The following is a 15,846-nucleotide window of genomic DNA, read 5'->3' as shown; positions in this document are numbered from 1 at the left end:
GTGAAGTTAAAGCTTTATAAAGATGTTCATAGCAAATGACTAGTACTATTAAATTCCACTGAAAAAAGCCAAGAGTAAGCAAATAACTCGTCAAAATAAAAAACTTATGGACTCTGAGGGACAACTCCATTCAGAACACACCACACAACACCACACCAGAGCAGAGACAGCAGCAGCCTGCAAAGGAGGCATGCGGTGACAGCCTGAACCTAGGTCTTTAGGTTTTGGTTCGCCTGCTAAGTTTGTCCAAAACCTAAAGACCTAGGTTCAGGCTGTCACCCCATGACTCCTTTGCAGGCTGCTGCTGTCTCTGCTCTGGTGTGGTGTGTTCTGAACAGAGTTGTCCTTCAAAATCCATAAGTTTTTTATTTTGATGAGTTATTTGCTTACTCTTGGCTTTTTTCAGTGGAATTTAATAGTACTAGTCATTTGCTATGAACATCTTTATAAAGCTTTAACTTCAAAGACAGAGGGGAAAATCCAGCCCTCTATCCTGCATGAAGGTTTCAATGGGCCGTCACCGTACTGTATTCCCGTGATGTGCTTTTATACAGAAGAAACTATAGGCTAGTAATTCTTCTGCCTGGAGTCCTTAGCTTTCTTTACCTGCCGTTTCTTTTAGAGCCTTGAGACCGTGGGGGCAGTCCCTGCAAGTGAAGGAAGTGCATTGCTCAACTGAATAACCCCACTCTTGCCACATCACCAGATCGTGGGCCCTGCGCATGTCTTCTTAAAAACTAGGGAAATTCACAGATTTAAAAAAAAAAATCTGTGTGTGCTGTTAGTTGAGGTTGCTCTGTTCTGCTTTAACAACGTTTTTCTCCAGTGCTGAAAAGCTAGGAAATAAAAACAAAATAAAACACTTTTGTTTCTCTAACAACATCAGTATAAAAATGTATTAATTCTTACCTATTGCTATCCTCCTTCCACTACACACAAGGCTTCATAAACTATTATACAGCTTTAACTCTGACATATGTACAAGAGGAACACACATTACAAGTTGTTCTCTTTTCCTCAAAGAAGTCTCAAAAGAAAACCATATCTTAAAAAAAGATTATGTACTTTGAACATGTCTATTAAAACGCTAACAAGGAACATTGAATGACTGTCCATTCAGTAACACTATCTATCCTGTGCAGTTAATGAGGCAAGGAGCCTGTAGAAAATAAAAAGAATTTGTGATCACATAATTAAAGGTTTTATCACGATGCCTACACACCAGGAGGCTGAATTAACATTGTAAAAGCAACTTCAATTCTGGCATTTCCTAAACTTTAAGAGCTTAACTTTTCAGCTTTAATATTCCATTTTTGCCTCGTGGGGTGTTTTTTAATGTATCAATAATTGTACTAGCCCAAAGTCTCCACAGAATTTATCTCCCTTTATCTGAGTCCATCTTTCATCATTTTTTTCATAACGTCCTCTTGTATTTGTAGATTTAGAACACGTAGCTGAGTGTCATGCTGGATTTACAGGGAACTAAGCTAGTTGTCTGAAATTTTGTGAACAAAGGAACATTACAACAATTTATAACTGCCTGGCATGTATGCTGAACCAAGCTCTTCATGTTCCTGATGTCTGTCTTAACTACACTTGCCAGTGCTGCTAACACCTGTGAGGGCTGCTGCCTAGAGAGAGGGGCAGGCTTGCACTAAAGAATGAAGAAACTGGGCTACCTGACAGACAATCCTGACCTATTTGTCCCCGCTTTCTCTCTTTCTTTGAGTCTTTCTTTTTCCCTTCCAACTTTGTCCCAGAATTAATTATCCTCATGGTGGTAAATGAGAGGAATGAAGGAAGAGGGTTATTTTAAATGATGACAGGATCCCAGACTTGCGTTCTGCATCTACCTTTCTGAGGAAAATATAAATGGAGCAGATTTTGATGTTAGAACCTCATGTTCCAGTATATGACATCTAGTATATATAACATCTAGTATATGATCACACTTTTGGTCTGTCTAAAGATGGCCGATCAACACAGCCCCGTCTCTCTCTTCTCTTCCCCATGCAGGTTAGTGGTGCTGATCGAGGGTTGGTACTGCATCCATTGTAATACTACAATCCTAGTAGCAAAAGTGAGAATCAGGATTGTATTATTTTAAAAGACACTAAAAGGAAGCCGATTGTTACTTACCTTATTTTCCTGAGCTTGCAATTTTGGTCTTTCAGTTTTTCACACAGCAGCTTCAAACCTGAATATCCCAGGTTGTTCTCCCCGAGGTCCAGCTCTGTCAGGATCTGATTTGTACTGAGAACAGTGGAGAGATCGCTACAACAATCAGCTGTAAGATTGCACCAAGAAAATCTACAAGAGGCAAAAATATTGAGAGAGAAGTTACTCCTTATTTCTTTCTCCCACTGACATCAATAGGTGTCTAGACAGATTCTTATTCCTGGATGTAGAGATAAGTCACAGGGCTCCAGCAGGAAGCCATGTGACAGTAAGCAATAAAAGTCCTCTCAGTGGATTCCTTGCCACATGCACCTGTTAAGTCATTTTCCATGTATTCCACAAGTGAAATTCTGTGAATGAGGTGTTGACTGTAGGTCATGACAAAAGGGCTGGGGAATCAACCTGCAGAAGGATGTGGCTGGAAAACTGGCTTAAACCTCTCTCATTGCTGCACAGAACTCTTGTTCCCTTCTGGCTAAGCAGATGGAGTCACAGCTTCTGTATCAGCTCTCTTTCTCCAGAAATGTTCCTCATTGCTAAAACTGTGAGCCTTATGTTGCAGGAGTCAACATCCCTCACACCCAGAAACAAGCTACCTGATGACTATGCACCTCACTCTTTATCTCCTGGTTTTCAAAGGTGCATTTGACATTTTGGAAAGGTACAAAACACGAGCAGTGACACTTAACACTACACTACCGAAGTTTTGTGGCAGTGAATAATTGTTGAAAATCAGCACTCCTTGTTTTAATGAGAGAAACAAATTTCAACACTACTTTAGCTTACATCTTGTTTCCTCTGGGTATGTTACATCCAGTTACCTCTATGTAAAGACTCTAGATTGGTGTTAGTGAGACTTGACACAATGCCTACTGAAATGAATTGTATCAAAGCAAATCTAAGTATAAAGAAGCCCAACTGAGTGCAGCAATGATGCACGTGCTTTGGTTGTTCTACTGCAATATTCTTTGTTTTCTTTTGGGATCCACAATATCTTTGTTATCTTTCCACACTTGGAGAAAACGTTATTACGTCCAAATGAAAAAAGCAGGGAAGTGCTAGTAAAGTGCATCGGTCCTTTTCAGCATCTCTCTCAAAGTGCATATTTTGATTCCTGATCATGTGTTGCTAATTTCCTTTATTTCAATTTAATTAATAACTGAAAAAGGCACCTGTCCAAGGCTTGATATGCCTTAACAAACCAGCAACAGCAGCAGTCAAGTAATCATTTCAACAGGAACTCGTCCACTTATAAAAACTCCTTTCCACCCCTTTATCATTCTGGGAAGCGTATCTTCAGCCCTCTGCAAAAACCCTACAGATGTTTTTTGAAGCATACCCAGAAAGTCACCCAATTCAAGCTATTTCCAACCAAGCAGGGGCAGCAAGTCCCAGAGCCCACCGGAGAATGGCCTGCCAGCCACCCCCCCCCCACATCCTTTTATAAAGGGGGATCCAGCTGAGGTGCCTCTGCTGAGCATGGCTGTGGCAGTCTGGCCTGGGGACAGAGGTGATCCCTCAGGCAGACCAGTCCTAGGCCTTGTAGGGCTTTACAGGTCATAATCCATACTCTGAAATTCCACCTGGAGACCAAAGAGCAGCCAGTGGACATCCCGGAGCCCTGGTGTCATGTGCTCCCAATCGAGATACCCTGTTCTACACCAGCTTTAGACTCTCAATGGGTTAAGGTGTAACCCTACAGAGCATATTGTAATAGTCTGATTTTGAAAGAATAGAAGTATGGATAGCAATGGCAAGGCCTACATCCAAAAGGAAGGGTTGTAACCTGCTAGCCAGACACAGATGATAGAAAGCTTACTGAGTCACTGCTGTAACATGATCATCAAACAGCAGCTGGGGTCTAGAACTATCCCTAAGTTACAAACCCTAGAAACTAACAGCAGACGTTCTCCTCCAAATCAAAGGAATTGATATTATCTCAAATGCGTCCTCCATCTTCTTCCCCCAACCTACCATCATCACCTCAGTCTTGTCTGGGTTAAGCTTCTGCCAGCTTGCTCCCATTCATGCCACAATCTAGTCTAGACTCTGGCTGAAGCACTGAACTGTATCATCTGAGTTAGATGGAAGAAAGACTTGTAGCTGGATGTCATCAGAATATTGAAAACACCAAACCCCATGCCTCTTCACTAGACTCTCCTCACTGCCCCACTGACACACTGAACAAGATGGGTGACAGAATGGCCCCACATGGCACCCCACACCTAAGAGCTCTTCAGGAAACTGTAAGGATCAGGCCCTTTTCCTGCAGCATATTATAAGGCCTGTAGCCATACTGTAAGTCCTAAAAGCCTACGGCCTTTGTCTGCAGCCAGATTGAAAGAGCCGCAGCTATTAGCTGAGTAGCAGAAAGTCACATCCTCTCATTCTATCCAAATTACATTAAAATAGTGTAATATCAGGCTGTTAAGAAAAAGAGACCCAGTCCTAATGGCACCCACTATCACCAGATAAAGAAACAGATCTTAAGATGGTTAAAGAAAAACTTGATTTGATGCATTCTGTCTGACAAGAAAGCACTTATCAATAGTGGGGGCTGTGAAATCCCCATTTTTTTATTGTTTTGTCATTATGGTCCCCACTTCCCTATTGTTTGTCTATATGGTCTGTGTCTGGTTCTTTAATTGTTTCTGTCTGCTGTATAATTAATTTTTCTAGATGTAAATCAATGAAGGTGGTGGGATATAACTGGTTAGAGAATTATGTTACAATATATCAGAATTGGTTAGTAAAATTTTAGTAAAGTAATTTGTTAAGGTATCGCTAAGCAGGACTCAAGTTTCACTATATAAACTGGGGTCCAAGAAGGAGACCAGCAGAGGGGAAAAGAAGGAAAAGAAGAATAAGAAGAAGGAAAGACCTGGAAGAAGAACTCACCCCCAAAATACAGCCTAAGACCAGAGCTGCTAAGAATCCTCTGCACAACCGTGACGTGCAGCAACCAGAACCCAGATGAGACTGACCTTGCCTGGCCAACAGGGAAAGTTCACCTGCCTGATCAGGATTGGTGAGCATAGCATTGTGTGCTTAGCGTGTGTATTCGGCTTGCTTGGTAATTGTTAATAAATAGAGTAAGGATATTACTGTGTAAGGCTCCTTCACTGGTAAAAGGTCCTGCAAACCCGCAGGAAGTTACACCCTGAGGCCTAGGAATTGGGTACGGGTGGGTATTCAAATTAACAGGGTTATGCCTGAACCCTAAAAACAGGTAAAAGTGGGTGCCCCTACAGTGTGTGAAGGGCAGAAAATTTGTGCGGGTAACAGAAGAGGAGCAATAGACCACAACTACTTGTTGAGATCTGAGAGAAAAGAATGAAACCAGTGAAGAGAAAGAATAGTAAATATGGCAGGCGACTAGCTTGGCTTAACAGTGAAATCCTTGCTGATCTTAAACACAAAAAAGAAGATTACAAGAAGTGGAAGACTGGACAAATGACCAGGGAGGAGTATAAAAATACTGCTCAGGCATGCAGGAGTGAAATCAGGAAGGCCAAATCACACCTGGAGTTGCAGCTAGCAAGGGACGTTAAGAGTAACAAGAAGGGTTTCTTCAGGTATGTTAGCAACAAGAAGAAGGTCAAGCAAAGTGTGGGCCCCTTGCTGAATGTGGGAGGCAACCTAGTGATAGAGGATGTGGAAAATGTACTCAATGCTTTTTTTGCCTCTGTCTTCACGAACAAGGTCAGCTCCCAGACTACTACACTGGGCAGCACAGTATGGGGAGGAGGTGACTAGCCCTCTGTGGAGAAAGAAGTGGTTCAGGACTATTTAGAAAAGCTGGACGAGCACAAGTCCATGGGGCTGGATGCACTGCATCTGAGGGTGATAAAGGAGTTGGCGGATGTGATTGCAGAGCCATTGGCCATTATCTTTGAAAACTCATGGTGATCGGGGGAGGTCCTGGACGACTGGAAAAAGGCTAATGTAGTGTCCATCTTTAAAAAAGGGAAGAAGGAGGTTCCTGGGAACTACAGGCCAGTCAGCACCACCTCAGTCCCTGGAAAAATCATGGAGCAGGTCTTCAAGAAATCAATTTTGAAGCACTTAGGGGACAGGAAAGTGATCAGGAACCGTGAGCATGGATTCACCAAGGGCAAGTCATGCCTGACTAAACTAATTGCCTTCTATGATGAGATAACTGGCTCTGTGGATGAGGGGAAAGCAGTGGACATACTATTCCTTGACTTTAGCAAAGCTTTTCTTACAGTCTCCCACAGTATTCTTGCCAGCGAGTCAAAAAAGTATGGGCTGGATGAATGGACTATAAGGTAGATAGAAAGCTGGCTAGATTGTCGGGCTCAACGGGTAGTGATCAACGGCTCGATATCTAGTTGGCAGCCAGTATCAAGTGGAGTGCCCCAAGGATTGGTCCTGGGGCCAGTTTTGTTCAATATCTTCATTAATGATCTGGAGGATGGTGTGGACTGCACCCTCAGCAAGTTTGCAGATGACACTAAACTGGGAGGAGAGGTAGATACGCTGGAGGGTAGGGATAGGATACAGAGGGACCTAGACAAATTAGAGGATTGGGCCAAAAGAAATCTGATGAGGTTCAACAAGGAGAAGTGCAGAGTCCTGCACTTAGGAAGGAAGAATCCCATGCTATGCTACAAACTAGGGACCGAATGGCTAGGCAGCAGTTCTTCAGAAAAGGACCTGAGGATTACATTGGATGAGAAGGTGGATAAGAGTCAGCAGTGTGCCCTTGTTGCCAATAAGGCTTACGATATATTGGGCTGCACAGGAGCATTGCCAGCAGATGGAGGGAAGTGATTAGTCCCCTCTACTTGTGAGGCCACATCTGGAGTATTGCATCCAGTTTTGGGCCCCCCACTACAGAACAGATGTGGACCAATTGGAAAGAGTCCAGTGTAGGGCAATGGAAATTATTAGGGGGCTGGGGCACATGATTTAAGAGGAGGGGCTTATTTAGTCTGCAGAAGAGAAAAGTAAGGGGGGATTTGATAGCAGCCTTCAACTACCTGAAGGGGGGTTCCAAAGAGGATGGAGCTAGGCTGTTCTCAGTGGTCGCAGATGACAGAACGAGGAGCAATGGTCTCAAGTTACTGTGCGGCAGGTCTAGGTTGGATATTAGGAAACACTATTTCACTAAGAGGGTGGTGAAGCACTGAAATGGGTTACCAAGGGAGGTGGTGGAATCTCCATCCTTAGAAGTTTTTAAGGCCCAGCTTGACAAAGCCCTGGCTGGGATGATTTAGTTGGTGTTTGTCCTGCTTTGAGCAGGGGGTTGGACTGGATGGCCTCCTGAGGTCTCTTCCAACCCTAATCTTCAATGATTCTATGATACTGGTCAATAATTAGCAAGATTGTCTGTATTGAGTAATGCCTCCTTCAAAGCAACAGGCAGAGAGGTATTGACAATCTCCATAAGTGAGGGACCCAAGTACTTCCTCAGAGGCCTTCACCAGCCTGGAAGGCCATAGATCCAAAGTACAGGCTGAAACATCGCTCACTCAATACCTCCAATACCTGAGGGAGCATCACTGGCTGAAACTCAGGGTCTTTGTTCCCTCAAGACCTTGTTCTGCCACCACTGAAGCAGAGGGCCAGTCCTTAATTTGATCAATCTTGTGTGCAAAGTAGTTTCCTCACAACAGGAAGGACTCAGGTCTGCTACTAAAATGAGACAGGCTGGATTTATCAGACTATCTACCACCGGGAACTAACCTGTCTGAGATTTTGCGGATGCTATGGCAGAGATAAAAACTTTTCATGGCATCCCACACAACCAAGATTAGGAGTTTTTTTAAAAAAAAATCTTGATGCTGCAGCCAGAGTTGGTATGAGACACTCACCACTGGTTCTCTAGCCATTTTTTAATCAAGTAAAATATGGCCAAACCGTACGGCAGTGAGTCTCTCTCCCTTCCGCAGGAAGGGTAGTGGTGCTAGTCCAGTATTGGCAGTGCATGCAATGTGGTACTGTAATGCTAATTGCATGAGCTAAAATTATGATGGTATTATTTTAGCAGGCACAGACTAACTAACAGACACCGCTGTTACCTTATTTTCTTAAGTCTGCAGCCTGGATGTTTCAGTCTTTCACAAAGCACCTTCACTCCTGAATCTCCCAGTTGGCGATTCCACTTCAGGTCCAGCTCTGTCAGGACCTGATTCATACCAAGAGCAGAAGAGAGATCCCCACAACAATCAGCTGTGAGATCACACCTAAACAAACTGCAGGAACCAAAAACAAAGAGGAAAATTACTTCTCATTTCTTCCCTGCTCAGTTTTTATCTACTGATGTCAATGGGAGTCTAGAAAGAGTTTATTCATTCTGGAAGTGTAGATTAAATGATATTGCTCTTGTAGGATGCTGTAAAGATGCAAACACTGTATTAAATTGCTACATAAAACAGAAGCATAGGTCTGAGCACAGAAAATAGTGTTGTGAGACTTGGGGCTGAGGGTAGGGGGAGAGTCAAGTCCAGCCACTTGACCCTGATAATTGCTGGGACTTCAGCCCATCTACTCAGTGGCCATTGAGAGGTGTCCATTGGTCCACAATGCTTTCTGATAGGGTGGGGACCAGATCTTTAACATTTTTAGGTAGCGTGCCTCATCTGCACCTGGAATGCAGGATTCCAACTGCACCATTAACCCTAAGGGACAGGTATGAACTGCTGATGTGTGTGTAGGGTGCGGGGGGGGGCAAGGAACAAGCAGTTCAGTACAGAAAGAAGGATTGCCAATGAAACCCTCCAAATTAGCAGGTTCTCCCCTCCTAGGGTGACCAGATGTCCCGATTTTATAGGGACAGTCCCGATATTTGGGGCTTTTTTTTTATATGGGCTCCTATTGCCCCTCACCCCCGTCCCGATTTTTCACAGTTGCTATCTGGTCACCCTATCCCCTCCCCCCACAAGCTGAGAGAGACAGAGAACTACTGGCTATAACACAGAGGTAGGTAACGAGGACTGTGATGGAGTTCAGGGGGTAAAGAGTTTGGGTGACACAATTCTAAGAGTTTCACTGCCCTCGATGGCTTTTATAAGCAGTGTTATCCCCAGTCCATCAGTCTCATACCCAGGCTAGAGGATTCCTTCAGTGCATAAGATAATAATATTTAAACCCAAGATTGAGAAGTGTCAGATCCAATACTTCAATTCAGGACCATCTTTTTAAAATTCATCATTTCCAAACAGAACAACATCTTACAGGCTGCACCCATGTTGTGGGCCAGTGATATGTCAAGTGCTAGAGACATTCTCAGCTTTCAGAATCTCTGTGTACCTGAAAGGAGATGGCATCACACATGACCTGCAAACTCTTCACATAAAGTAAAGCCTGTAAACGCTTACCCCAGTGTCTGTAGTTTACAGTCTGGATGTCTCAGTCCCTTACACAATTGCTTCACCCCTGCATCGCCCAGTTTATTCAAGTTCAGGCTCAGTTCTATCAAGGTCTGGCTGGTGCTGAGAACAGAGGAGAGCACCCCACAACAGTTGGCTGTGAGACCGCACTTATCTAACCTGCAGGAGAGAGTAGCACAGAGAGGACATGATCACAGCTTTTGTTTTAAGAAGTAAAATTGCCTTCTAGCCCATCTCCCTAGCCAATGAGCACTGAGACTAATAAGAAGCCAGCTTGATTGTGGCTTCCCACTTAAGCCACATCACTCACCCTTCACTGTTGTCCAGTCAGCATTAAGAATGGTCCAGCTGTCTAGACCTCAAAATTCTGCCATTGGCCAGTTAACAAAAAACTTTGGAGTTTGACTTCCTGTCTAAGCAGCACGGACCCTAGCCCTTTCCACAGACAGCCAAAATTTAGGATGGATTGATGCCCACCCCGTGGTTCTTCCCATTCACCCCTCTCTCTCCGCCCCACAGTCATTTCCTCTGAGAGATGTCATTTCATGGTCAGAAAAAGTCAACCACCAACTCCTGTTCACCAGCTGTGTTTCCTCAACACATCTAACTGGGTTTTAGCTGCTGCTATAGACTTTCTTCGGGAGTCCAGATCATTAGGAAAATGTAGTGCCTCTGAACAGCTTGTCTGAAACAAAGTATTATTTATCCATCCATAGGAACATAAACTGGGAGGAAAAGAGTTAAAACTATAAAACCCTATACACCTCTTACCTAGGCTTAGCATCTCCCTCATGATTGATGTAGGCCTGACATAGCCTTGATTACCCCTCCCCACATCTTGTTCTCCTGGGGGCCTTACAGCCTGCTACTCTGCAGACCTTCTGCATCCTCTGTCTCAGAGGCTCAGCGTTTATACACTTTCAAGCTCTTCATGCAAGTCTTCCTGCTGGACCCCATGGAGTTCACAAGATGGGACCTCACTCACCCAGCCAAATCCCCTGATTCCACACTGGTGGAGGTGAACTTCAAAGGAATTAACACCTCCATCCTCCATGTGAGTACCAGCAATTGGGGCCATCTACAGTCATTGTCTTGGTTACCATTTAGCAAGCAATACAATAACCAAACTCTCACACAGACAAAATTAATACAGATATCTCCCACGTACTTCAAAGAAGTTGGGTATAGCAGGTCCATCCCAGCAAATGTCAGAGGCTGCCTCTAGTTGTGGCTGTTTCACATCAAAGTTTTGTGTGGGAGGAAGAGTGATCTGTCATCACCCCTTCCTCTTCTCCTCAGCACATTAGATTCGGAGCCTAGGGGAGGGGCCAGTGTGGGCCATGCCAATGCGCGGGCAGTCACATGACCCACTTCACCCCTCCCATGTGTCGCCCCTGGCTCGTAAATCAACAGCCTCCATTAGCTAACCTGGTTACCCCCTGCCAATGAGGGATTTTTGCCTACAAGACACTTGTTTTGTCTGGACAATTTTTTAATGTCCCAAGTAATAGAGCTACTAACATATCGGTGAGGAGACTCTTCCATGGGCTAACTGGATATTTCAGGCGCATCACTGATCTAAAGCAAACACCCTTCAGTCAGATATGCCTCCCCCACCTCGTGCCTTCATGCATGGTTTACTCATTCTCCCTCCCCACCCTTCCCACTCTGAATGGGACAAGGCCGACTCCCTGCAGGGCACTGCGGAGTGGGAGAAGTGGAGCCATCAGCAACTGATCATTTCAGAAGGGGAAAGGAGCTCCTGCATCTCCTCCCACCCTGCTCAGTGAGGCCCCAGCAACCTCCCTCCTCACGAGGGTTCAGGAAGGTGAGTGCGCACTGACAGAGAGAATCTGAAGCTCACTGGCTCCTCCAACAGGGAAGAGAGTGGGAAACCGGACAGTGCCATGACCCATGCGCAAGGGTGGACAGAAGGTTATTGGCAGATGGCTCATAGTTACACATACCCGTGCCTGAAGGGTGTCCTTCATTTCAGGTACCTGAAGGGATCTGGCAACACACACCAGCTACACATCCTGTCAGATTCTTAAAGGACGCATGAAAATTCTTACCACAGTTTCTGCAGTTTGCAGTCTGGATGTTTCAGCCCCGTACACAGCCGCCTCACACCAGAATCGCCCAGTTCATTTAAATTCAGGTTAACCTCAGTCAGGGTCTTTCTGGTAGTGAGAACAGAGGAGAGCTCCCCACAGCAATCAGCTGTAAGTTCGCAACCCCACAATCTGCGAGAGAGAGATGGAAAATAACTAACTCGGTCTTTCCTGTCAACATCTCACTGGACTTCTAGAGAGGAACTTTTCTCAGGCAATAACATGCCGGTGCTGTGGTACTGGGAGAATCATAGGCTATGTCTGCACTATGGGACTGGAGGTGTGATTCCCTGCTTGTGCAGTTGTACCCATAGTAACTCAAGCAGAGCTAGGACACTCAAATTAATGCAGCTGTGGTGGTACAGTCAGCAGAGGCACAGGCTGGCCACCCGAGTACATAGGCTTGGTATATGTCAACATAGTATATAGACTTATCCATCCTCTAATTCACTCACTTCTCTGCATAAATTATCCATGTAATCCATCCATCAGAAAACAACTACTTCCGAACCCAGTGGTTCTCAACTAGGGGTACGTGTACCCCTGAGCGTACACAGAGGTCTTCCAGAGTATATCAACTCGTCGAGATATTTGCCTAGTTTTTACAACAGGCTACATAAAAAGCACTAGCAAAGTCAGGCCTTGGCTACACTTGGGGTGGGGGGGAGGTTCGAACTAAGATATGCAACTTCCGCTACGCTATTCGCGTAGCTGAAGTCGGAGTATCTTAGTTCGAGTTACCTGGCCGTCCTCACAGCAGCGAGTCGACCGCGGGGGCTCCCCCGTCGACTCCACTTACTCCTCCTGCTGAGGTGGAGTACAGGCATTGATTTATCACGTCTAGACGAGATGCTATAAATCGATCCCCATAGATTGATCACTACCCGCCGAGCCAGCGGGTAGTGAAGACATACCCTCAGTTTCATACAAACAATGACCTGTTTATACTGCTCGATATACTATACACTGAAATGCAAATACAATATTTATATTCCAGTTGATTTTATAATTATATGTGATAATTATATGATAAAAATGAGAAAATCAGCAATTTTGCAGTAATAGCGTGTTGTGACATTTTTGCATTGTTATGTCTGATTTTTGTAAGCAAGTAGTTTTTAAGTGAGGTGAAACTTAAAAACAAGACACATCAGACTCCTGAAAGGGGTTCAGTGGTCTGGAAAGGTTGAGAGCCACTGTCCTAACCAATTTTCCTAAAGCCCCCTACCCCTGAGTGTTCTGTTTGTACAGCACCTAGCACAATGGAGTCTCAATCCAAAACCAGGACTCCTAGGCGCTATGGTACTACTAATACCAATGAGGGAAAGCCCAAGAAAATTGAGTCTTACAGCATGCTCTGAAAATCACCAAAGCTGAGTTATCAGACCTAAGGGTTCAGGACAGCGTGTTCAAGAATAAAGGGCACTTCACAAAAGACACTAGATCCCTTCCTTTTAAACCAGCTTAGCTGAAGTTCCTCCACCGACTGCAACTGTGGTGGTATCACATGAGGAGAAGGCTCCAAGAGAGATGATCTGTGTCCCAAAAGTGTCTAGTTTTCAGTGAAGAGACTGTCTTCCTTGGTGTTCATACAGTGCCCAGCACAGTGAGGCTCCACTGAGCCCTCCGAGTACTCTTGTCACACAAATAAAAAAAAAAAGTTAAGCGCAATACCAATACGACACTGAGAGTCACAGAAAGGTAGGGCTGGAAGGGACCTCAGGGGATTCCATCCCCCTGTGCTGAGGCAGGGTTAAGTCAACCTAGACCATCCCTGGCAAGTGTTTGTGTAACCTGCTTTTAAAACCCTTCCATGACAAGCATAGCACAACCTTCCCAGGTAATTTGGTATAGCAGCCTCAGACTGCAGAAAACCAGCTGGTACTTACACTATTTTTTGCAATCCGCTATTTTGACATTTTAGCCCTTCACACAGCAGTTTCACTCCTGAATCTCCCAGTTGATTCCACTTCAGCTCCAGTTCTGAGAGGGTCTGGTTGGTACGGAGCATGTGGCAGAGAGACCCACAACAACCAGTTGTGAGACCACACCTCTCCAACCTGCAACAGCCAGAGATAAACAGAAGAAAATCACTTATTTCTGCTCAATTCATTGTGTTTCACTCACTAAGGTCAAAAAGCATCTAAAAAGATTTTTTTTTCTTTATTCTGTAAGGTTAAAGTTGTGTTGCTGAGGAGGATGAAAGTCTTGGGGAAGAGAACATCAGAGTCCTCTCCTCTCTGTGAAACAAACCAGCAGTTGGGACTCTCCTTCCACATGACGTCACGGTATCCTCTTGCACTAAGGAACCCCAATTATTAAGTATAGACAGGTACCAGTAATGGGGGATTCAGTTATTAGAAAAATAGATAGTTTGGGGTTTGTGATCATCAGGAGAACCGCATGGTCAATTGCCTGCCAGGTGTGAAGATCGCAGACTTCAAGACATCTCAATAGACTTATGTACAGTACTGAGGAGGAGCCGGTGGCAGTTCTTTTAAATGCTTCCAGTTCCACATGCAGAGACAGATAACGTACAGATTGTGACGTTGCACTCTATATGATTTTATGAAAATATGCTAATGAGTGTGAATGTAATGTAACTGGAATATGCTTTGTGCAAAAGGTCTTTTGTAAAGTATCATTACAAAGCTTATAATCTACTGAGTGTGGTCCTCCAATTTGTATAAATGTATCACTCTTGTATCTGAAACTAGAAATATGAAATATAACTCTGAGGTCCTACTATAGTAATACAAAGTGTGGGCCATTAAGGGGGGTTTGGAATCTTGATGGCTCCCATCAACCAGGACAATTGACTGTGGATGGCTCCGTTTGCTTGCAGGCCTTCCTGTGAATCAGGCTGGCAAGAATGAGGGCTTGAAATCTTACAGTGACATGTGATCATGTCACCTGAACTGGAATCCATCTTTAACCTGGCGCTTTTCCATTTAGAAGGAGGGGTGGGAACCCAGAGAGGCACAAAGGATTCCCGCCTTATGCAAAAGATATATAAGGGAACAGAACAGAACAAAGGTGGCTGCAATCATGAGAAATCCCCTAGCTACCTCCTGAGCTGAAACAAGGGCTGTAGAAAGGATTGTGCCCAGACTAGGAAGGTGTCCAGTCTGTGATAGAAGCTTATTGAAACATCTGAGGGTGAGGTTTTATCAGTATTCAGTTTTCTTACTGTATGAGGCTTAGACTTGCGTGTTTTGTTTTATTTTGCTTGGTAATTCACTTTGTTCTGTCTGTTATTACTTGGAACCACTTAAATCCTACTTTTTGTATTTAATAAAATCACTTTTTACTTATTAATTAACCCAGAGTATGTATTAATATCTGGGGGGGGGAACAGCTGTGCATATCTCTCTATCAGTGTTATAGAGGGCAAACAATTTATGAATTTACCCTGTATAAGTTTTATACAGGGTAAAACAGATTTATTTGGGGTTTGGGTATCTGAGTGATGGAGACAGGAACCCATCTTAAGCTGTTTTCAGTTAAGCCTGCAGTTTTAGGGGACATGGTTCAGACCTGGGTCTGGGTTTGCAGCAGGCTAGCGTGTCTGGCTCAAACCAGGCAGGACACTGAAGTCCCAAGCTGGCAGGGGAAACAGGCTCAGGAGTCATCTCAACACATCAGTTGGCAGTTCCCAAGGGGATCTCTGTGATCTGACCCGTCACACGGAGGACATAGGGAAAGGTAGTAGAGAGGTCCCGGAGGACAAATTTAGGCTGCTAAGTAAGAAAGAGACTAAAGTCCAGGACCTCTTTGGGAGGATTCTTTTAAATGCTTCCAGTTCCACATGCAGAGACAGATAAGACAGACAGAACCACAAGGTCTCAATGCGTGGATGAGACAATGATGTTCAGAGAAGAGATTTTGGTTTATTTACGAACTGTGCAACCTTTTAGGAAAGGAGGAGCCTGCACAGGAAGGATGGGCTCCACCTAAACCAAAACAGAACCAGATTTTTGGCATATAAAATTTAAAAGATCATAGACGAGATTTTAAACTGAGGGTTGGAGGGAAAGCCGACAGGTGCAGTGGAGCACATGGTTTGGACAGAGACACCTCTTAAGGGAGGATTTATTAAAGGGGATATTCTATTTCCTAGTAAAGAGGAGACGACAGAAGTTGATAAAGTACAGGTAAACTACAGGCTGTTGTGGAGAATCCTTTACATTGGTCTTCGCTGC

At 44.4% G+C, this 15,846-nt stretch overlaps 1 protein-coding gene across 7 annotated transcripts in view; it reads right to left on the bottom strand.

Annotated features, from left to right (window-relative positions):
* Positions 1–15,846, bottom strand: part of LOC140912505 (NACHT, LRR and PYD domains-containing protein 3-like) — a 38,687-nt gene that overhangs the window by 11,688 nt on the left and 11,153 nt on the right. For 6 of the 7 annotated variants that reach the window (XR_012159297.1, XR_012159298.1, XR_012159299.1 and 3 more), the window contains exons 3-7: positions 13,534–13,704; positions 11,606–11,776; positions 9,522–9,692; positions 8,223–8,396; positions 2,140–2,310 (exon numbers count right to left, since the gene is read on the bottom strand). Coding sequence is in view for 4 of the 7 variants with exons in the window: in XM_073346986.1 (XP_073203087.1) it covers positions 2,140–2,310; positions 8,223–8,396; positions 9,522–9,692; positions 11,606–11,776; positions 13,534–13,704 (858 nt within the window). In the remaining 3 variants the exon portion in view is untranslated. Of the gene's footprint in view, positions 1–690; positions 2,069–2,139; positions 2,311–8,222; positions 8,397–9,521; positions 9,693–11,605; positions 11,777–13,533; positions 13,705–15,846 lie in introns of those variants that run through there. The other variant, XM_073346985.1, reaches the window with a different exon arrangement.

The sequence above is a fragment of the Lepidochelys kempii genome, chromosome 6, assembly GCF_965140265.1.
Source record: "Lepidochelys kempii isolate rLepKem1 chromosome 6, rLepKem1.hap2, whole genome shotgun sequence".
NCBI classification, from domain to species: domain Eukaryota; kingdom Metazoa; phylum Chordata; order Testudines; family Cheloniidae; genus Lepidochelys; species Lepidochelys kempii.
Note: the sequence above shows the minus strand (reverse complement) of the source record. Positions and strands in the feature narration are given on the sequence as shown.